At 33.7% G+C, this 8789-nt stretch overlaps 1 protein-coding gene across 1 annotated transcript; it reads left to right on the forward strand.

Annotated features, from left to right (window-relative positions):
* Positions 1–3741: 3741 nt before the first annotated feature.
* On the forward strand, positions 3742–4692 carry LOC308678859 (olfactory receptor 12D2-like; the record flags this gene model as incomplete). Its single annotated transcript, XM_081346094.1, has 1 exon — positions 3742–4692. One exon carries the CDS (start codon positions 3742–3744, stop codon positions 4690–4692), a length of 951 nt encoding a protein of 316 aa, XP_081202220.1.
* Positions 4693–8789: the final 4097 nt, after the last annotated feature.

An 8789-nucleotide genomic window follows, 5' to 3' on the forward strand; every position in this document is an offset into this window, starting at 1 on the left:
TTCTATTTCAAAAAAAAATATAGCTTCACTTATATTTTGAAGTTCTTTGCTAATGCAACCATTCTAATTTAAAGCAGAAACTTTATTTTTTTTGCCTTTCAACTGAATTTTCATATGTCTAAATGTACCTCTCTCCTGCTTGCTTGGAAACCAGCCTTCAGATCAGAAGGTGGGAAAGAGAAACACTTTATAATAAAGAAGCATTAATATTTTGTAGTATCAGTGATTTAGGATGCTGAGCTTGTCGATCAGAAGGTCGGCAGTTTGGCGGGTCGAATCCCGAGTGCCATGTTACAGAGTGAGCGCCTGTTACTCGTCCCAGCTTCTGCCAACCTAGCAGTTCGAAAGCACGTAAAAATGCAAGTAGAAAAATAGGGACCACTACAGTGGGAAGGTAACAGCGTTTCGTGCACCTTTGGCGTCTAGTCATGCCGGCCACATGACCATGGAGATGTCCTCGGACAAGGTCTGGCTCTTCGGCTTTGAAATGGAGATGAGCACTGGCCCCTAGAGTTGGAAACAACTAGCACACATGTGCGGGGGAACCTTTACCTTTACCTAATGCTCAGCTATGCCATCCAGGCAGAGAATAGTAAGACTTTCAAGACTGATGACAGGTCTTCAAAGTAGATCAGGCCAGAAAACTGTCCTGACACATTATTTTATTGATATAGGCTATAGTGACTATCTCATCTTTCTCTTTTCCCCCCCTCTTATAGTGAAGAAAGTGAGGGAACCTGTAGACTTTGCTCTTCAGTGTGGAAAGATCAGGGAAACAGACAACAAGATATTGATATAATGGCAAAGCTTGTATACATACGTTTATCCACCTTGAACTTTATTCTCCACAACATAAAGGTAAACATCTAAATTAATTCTTAGGGTACATCTAAGATTATACATCTCCTTGGAGTTAGATGATCCATTCAATTTTCTTAAAAGTATTGTGAAATGGGTGGGATAAAAATGACTCCTGACATCTTAAGAAACAACCAAAGAGGCTGGATATAGATGCATATTTTTATTTTTCTTCAGTATATGTGAATATTTGTATTATCTGCAATGTAGTGAAGCCTATCACTAGTAATTAAACACATATTAAAGGTGAGTCAGCTTGCCATGAAAATAGTAACATTTTCATAACCTGTGTAATAGTGGACATATTACAATATTCAGATTAAAACAAATATTGATGAATAACTTTCCTTGTGTCCTGCACCTTTTTGAATTTTCTACTGCATTTTTAAAATAAATATTCCTGTGAGATTTTCATTAAACATGTGGATTATTTTGTTTAAAATTGATTGATATATATTAATAGAACAGACATTACTAAATGCAGATAAAGTTGGCAGGATCTAGAAATACATTTGTCCACCATGGCACCTGATTTTCAAATCATTTCCAAGGTATTTCAACTCCATTGCAAGTTTTTTTCTATTTTGCTTTTAGGATTCTTGACTACAGATAATTTAGTTATGGCCTTGAGAAAGAGGAAAGAGAAGAGAAATGGTCATTCAGCTGTGGAGAAGTCAAAGCAAAAGAGGGAGATATAGAACACTCCTATCTTGACTTCATTATCCTTAAAAAAGGTAGTGAAGATTTTGGACCTTCCTGATTCAATGAATACATCCTAAAACAATGAAACAACATTACTGAAATTCCTGCTTATGATCTTCCCTACCAAGAAAGGCTGACGTTGAATTTCAAGTATTTCCGACATTACTCATGATCTGTGGTGGTAATGGGACTCATCGTACATGGCTCTTCATACAAAATGTCCAGAAAAACAAAGGGCTGCAAGATTCAATTGATTTAGAGGTTTAAAGGGAAAACTGGCCAAAAACTGAACTTCTGTCCTCCTCCTCCACCACCACTTTTATTTTTCTTTGAGATATTTATCAAACTCTCTTCTTCAATTTTGCAGGCTTGGCTGAGGAATTATACAGCATATCCTGTAACAAATACTGGGTATATTCTCAATTAGTATGGTTCACAGATTATTATAGTTAACTCTAGTCCTTAATATTACTCATGATTTTAACCCTCACAAGATATAAAATGCAGCAGAATCTTCAGTTTTGATTATTAACACAAAACTTATTTGTGATTATATTTCAATTTTTTTTTGGGGGGGAGAATATATTTGCTATTAAACATATAGGTAAATTGTCTTAATTGGTTGATCAAATAGTTTCCATTCTTAGACTCAGAAAATGAATTCCCACAGGCTTACCCTGTTTAATGGATTGTTCTATTTGTCCCCAAGGGAAGGTAATAATGCTCTGTAAGCCAAGAAATGTACACATATATATTCTACTAGGATAACATATTTTTTTGCATTCTGTCAAAATGCATGGTTTACCTCTTGATTTTAAATGATCCTTATCTTAAATTATTGATCTTAATTGAGGAAAGGGGTTATCAAGGTATGAATCATATGAATATTAAGAAATAGATATCACACAGGGTCATGTTATATACAGCATTTATTCAGAACATCCAATATTTTGTTCTGTCTTTGAAATTATAGATAGTTCTTTAGTAGCTTACAATATCTTTAAATAAAATATGTTTAAACAAATGATAAATGATAAACAGCAACAGAATGGGGGAGAAAGTTCTTCAAGATATTCCTTTATATATTGTAAGTTACTTCTGCAGTTGTCAAGATTACAGCATATTATTTCATCCTCTATGGGAGGTTCTGAGTTACATTTTATGTTTAACCGTGATTTTCAAGTATTAACATGTTAAAAGTAGTTATTCTTGAATTATAAGTCAGAAACTAAAACTAGGAAGTTCTTGTCCATCTAACCACTTCTACCTATTTCATTTAGACTTTTTTGATACTTTGAAAAGATATACTGAGCTTTTGACACAACTGACTATCTTCCTTGGATATAAAAGTACTTCCCAACAATTGACATCAAATGAAATGTATTTTCCTACATTTGATATCTAGAATAGTGGAAGTTTGAAGAGATTGAAAATGATGGTTCCTGAATTTGATACACATTTACACTTTTTAAGACTTATGGCTTTAAAATCAAGAGGGAAATCTTCTTCATCAGAAATGACCACCAACATTATGCTATCACTGGTCCTATTCATTCTTGCTAACACATTTTAAAGAAGATTTTAAATATAAACAGTAGCCAAGATATATTATAATCTGTCAGGGTCAACCTTGCCAGAAAATGGAGCCCTTCACAAGTTCAAGATCCTAGCCCTGGACACATAGTCAGATTTTCAAGGACTTTCAAAAGGCCAATAAGTTCAGGACCATCCTGATCTTAGGAGGGAGGATGTTCCAGAGAGCATGCATCAGGGCAGAAAAGGTATGACTTCTGTTCCCCACCAGTCATTCCTTGGGTGATGGGACATGGAACATGGCCACCCTGCTGGACCAGATTAGATGGTTAGAAATATCTGAAATAGGACATTTGCAATTTTACATTTCTTATTGTTTTGGAATTAATAAAATTATAGTCTTGATTTATTCAAATAGCTACATTGTTGTTGTTTTTTATTTCTACTGTGTTCAGAATTTTTAGACAGAAAATTAATATCTGTTCTTCATTACTAATGTATACCTTATTAGTCAAATTCAGTTAGATTTTTCTTATCACAATTTCACCTTTTTTACTTTTTACCTTCAATATCACACATAGACTTTTCTTACTGTAAATGGTTATGTCTCTCCTATTTTATCACTCTCTGCTTCTTCTTTTTTTAGCAATGGAGAACCAAACAGAGGTGGGTGAATTCATCTTGTTGGGCCTGAAAAATGATTTGGAGTTTCAATATATAATATTTTCATTTTTTCTGCTGTTGTATATGGCTACATTAGTGGGGAATGGAGCTATTGTCCTTGTAGTCTTATCTGAACCCCATCTTCATACACCCATGTACTTTTTTCTTGGAAATCTTTCCTACCTTGACATTTTCTATTCCACAGTAACTGTTCCAAAAATGCTGCAAGGATTTCTAGTAGAACTACAAACCATCTCCTTCAATGGCTGTATGGTCCAGCTCTTTTTTTTCTATTTCTTGGGCAGTAGCGAAGGTACCCTCCTCGGAGTCATGGCCTATGATCGGTATGTTGCAATATGCAACCCCTTGCACTATACTATCATCATGAGAAAAATGTTCTGTGTCTTAATGGCAGTAGCTGCCTGGTCTATTGGCTTTTTCCATGCCTTGATGCATGTATTAGTAACTGCTCGCCTTCCCTTCTGTGGACAAAATCTAATTGAACACTTTGTCTGTGACATCAAGCCTTTGTTGAAACTAGCCTGTGGAAACACACGCCTGAATCTCATGCTTCTCAATATTGTGACCAGCTGTGTTGCTATGGGCCCTTTTATCTTCATACTTTTCTCTTACCTGTACATCATTACTTTCCTTCTCTTTAAAATGCAGTCCCAGCGTAGTTGGCAAAAAGCCTTTTCCACCTGTGGATCCCACTTAACTGTGATATCTTTACTCTATATTCCTGTATTATTTAATTACATGCTTCCCACTGTAGGTAACTCCTCTGAACGAGATGTAATAATAACTCTTATATATAGCGCAGTTACTCCAGTTTTGAACCCACTTATCTATACATTGAGGAATGAGGAGGTTAAAAAGGCAATGAAAAAGATGTTGGTAGCAAGATTTTCCTTTATTGATGAATGGAAATGCTGAAAATATATTTCACAATAGTTCCTGTAACAATTGCATTTGACATTTAGATGGTCTTTAGTCATTCACTGACTTCTTCATTTTATTTTAATCACCAGTTATATTGAAATGCCATCTTTTAACTTTTAATGATTCAAATCATTCCTATTAAAATAATTTTTGAGGTAGTGATTTGAGGTACTCATTAAAGGCCTCTGAATGAGCCATCCTGACCGAAAGTGGACTTGAAATGGGTCTCTCTGGTCCTCACCACTCTCATGCACAGACTTAACTACTAACATTTGACTTATCATTTGTTAGATAACAAGTATGGGATTTTTAGTTTGACTCTCCTGTTTGAACTATTAATGGTAAATAAGATTGTTTTACAGGTTAAACCACAATCTCCAGTAACATAATAAAAATGTAAGCAGTGGAATCACAATGGTTAGTTGCTGATCTCAACATTATCTTTGGGGAAATATTTGCAAAAGACATGTCTAAAGCAATATCTCTTAAAATATATCTTTCTTTTCAGAGCCAACTGGGTGTAGTGGGGAAAATAGGAAGAGGAAGGTATGTTGAAAATGTTCACTGCTTTGAGTTATTAGTAAAAAATAATAAAGTCAGGATACAAATAAATAAATAAAATCTTAGAGTGCTAGTATACAGTCATTTAAAAATGAGCCAGCAGTGTGCTGCAGCCACCAAAAAAGCCAATGCAATCCTAAGTGAATGAACAGAGGGCTAGATCACATTAAGTATTAGTACCACTTTATAGTGCCTTGGTAGGAGCAAACTTGGAACATTCTGTCCAGTTTTGGTTATCACAATATAAAAAAGATGTTGAGACTCTGGAAAGAGTGCAAAGTTGATTAAGGGATTGAGGTTAAACATATGAAGAACAGCTGCAGGAATTGGGTATGTCTAGGCTAGTGAAAAGAAGAACTAGGGGTGACATGATAGCAGTGTTCCAGTATTTGAGGAACTGCAACAAAGAAAAAGGAGACAACCTATTTTCCAAAGCACCAGAAAGTAAGACAATGAGAGCAATTAATATGTGGAACAGTTTGAATTTAGAAGTTGTAGGTGCTCCATTATTTGGGGCTTTTAAGAAAAAACTGGACAGCCATTTATCTGAAATGGTATAGGGCAAGGGTAGGCAACTCCCAGAGGTGAAGTCCATGAGTCAAAAAAGAGCCAAGGTTACCTGGTATAGGGTCACTTGTTTGAGCATGGGGTTGGTCTAGAAGATACCCAAAATCCCTTCCAATTCTACTCGTATGTATGTATGTATGTATGTATGTATGTATGTATGCATGCATGCATGCATGCATGCATATGTATACACACACATACACATTTTGTGCAACTGCAATAATTATTATAAGTTGTTGGATATGACTTACATATAAAAGGAATATAAAGAAAATAAACATGTATCATAGCATGTGAAGTCTGAACATTGCTCAGAATTCTAGTCCTTTGTCCATGTAATTCACATTAATTCTCATGTATATTTGTTGGTGGCTACGATTTATCTGTACAGAAAAAATAAACAAATTATAACTCCATTTTACTGTCAGTAAGAAAAACAATTTGTGGCAATATTTCAAGGTCTTGGAAAAATAACCTTGAGCAATAAATATAAAATGCTAAAATAGCATTAACTGGTAAAACAAATTGTTTACATTCTCACATGAATACTTTGCTTCAAGGATTATTTCTTCTTTCCTCACACGTTAGCCAATAATGTTTTGAAACCTAAATATCTGATGAAGATCCAGAAATCACTGAGAATACTTTCTGCTCTAGGGGTTTATTTTTTGCCTCCCATTTAAATACACAGAGTTGAACTCCTGTAGCTTAGTTTTTTTTCTTAGCATTTATTCTTGATAGGGAGGAGATTTTCTTAAGGTATGAATAGTCTGACTATCTAACAAATGTAAATTAACTGCAAGCAATTTATTTATTCATGGGGATTCTATTTGATCAATTATTTCTTTCCATTTGTGCAAATGTGCAAGTATAACATCTTAAACACTGATACATTCAGAGAAAGGTGCTCATGGGCAGTGGTGGTGGGAAGGGGTGGAATGCATAATATGATAGCATATTAAAAAAAAACCTCCTACACACATTAATAAAGTATATTATGACATATTTATTGGCTAGAATGAACTAGGATTTTATAAGAATCAGAAGGGAAAAACAATTCCTGAGACTTTTGGTAAAGTTGTCAAGTCAGAAGCTTCTTTCAGGAAACAAGGATATTTAAATATCTCTCTCTGTGTATGAATAATAATAATAATAATAATAATAATAATAATAATAATAACAACAACAACAACAACAACAACAACAATAATAACAACAACAACAATAATAACAATAATAATAATAATAATAATAATAATAATAATAATAATAATAATAATAATAATAATAATAATAATAATAAAAGTTAATACTATTCAGGTTACAATATCTCTTCATGTTAGACAATAAATATTATGCACCATTTCTGTATTATTACAATGGCAGCATTTTCATAAAAGTATAAGATGTTTTGCGAATGAAACTTAGTTATAGTCTATCCTTATATGCAGTTTTTGGTTTTAACCTATATTAAATGTAATGTATCTTTTATATATTTACATAAATGTCCAGGGATACCTAACAAAATAAATAATGTCTGTATACCATTTTTATTATTATGGCTCTCTAAACAATTTTATTTAAAATTATGACTTGCTTTATTTAGCTAAATAATTGGTTACTCTGCTAGTTTCTGTTCCTCGTGTCTATTGTTCAGTGGCTACTCTTCATAATTAGGACAATGTGTCTTTTAAAAAAACTAATACATCACTCATGTTAAATTTAATAGAGCTAACCATCTTATTTGCAGATATTGCAATCCATTTATGAATGAAAGAGTTGTATTCTAGCCCTCTGTACTTAAACATCAATACAAATTCAGTGGTAGCTGCCTAAATAAAAGAGGAATAACACCTTCCTAAATTTAGTGACAGGCATTTAACAGTAATGTTATATGCTGATAACGCAGCAGTTATTTCACTTAGACAGATGGATCTGTCTAAATGAAATTGCATTAATGGAATTGTGTAAACAAAAGAGTTTTCAATCAATCAATCAATCAATCAATCAATCAATCAAAGACTAAACTTAGGGTTTCCTCTTCAAACCTAATTGCAACAAATACCAATGGCAAAATTTGAAATAATGATTTTGAACATGTTCCATGTTTCAAATACACTGATGTAATTTTTCAAGTCTCCGGAGCTTGATGGAAACAAATAGAGCCATTTCATCAAAAACAGCAATTTTACATGTACATGTACCATCCACAAATAAAATCCAGTCTCTAACACACATGCTTTTTATTTAGAGATTGATACTCTAATAAAGTTGTCAAGTTTTTCTTTGCAGCAATTTTGATAAAAAGGACTAAAGAGCTGGTGTACTTTTACTTTACTTCAATTTTACCTCATATTTTTTCCTGTTTTAATATATTTATTTAAACTATATTTTTACCAGGTTTTGACTCTCAAATTTTAGGCTGATATAACAATTATAATGTCCTTCTTGTATGTGGCATTAGCTTCATAGCTGCCTTTTTGTTTATATTACTGGACATCATCCTTGTTAGACATTCAGTAATGTCCAACCATCAGCCACTCTGTGGATGGATCAACACTTTCTGTTCCCCTCTGTATTGCACAGCCTCTCAGATCTGCCCAGTGTCATACTTTATAGTGTCCATCTATCAGGTACTAGGGAAGCCCCTTCTTTTTCTGCTAATCATCACAGCATGTTTGGCTTTTCCAGTGCATTAGCACACATTACATGGTCACAGTATGATAGCCTTTATTTAGCAATCTTGGCTATGAGGGATATATTACAAGTCACTGATTTATTCTTCATTCAGGTACTGCATATGTTAACACAGAAGGGTTATCTCTCTCCATATTTATGACTTTCTTCTTCTTTTTTAGTGATGAAGAATCAAACCAAGGTGGGACAATTCATCTTGTTGGGTCTGAACAATGACTTGGGCCTTCAATATATAGTATTTGCATTTTTTCTTCTGTTGTATATGG

This window comes from Vipera berus (genome assembly GCF_964194415.1).
Source record: "Vipera berus genome assembly, chromosome: Z".
Lineage (NCBI taxonomy): Eukaryota > Metazoa > Chordata > Lepidosauria > Squamata > Viperidae > Vipera > Vipera berus.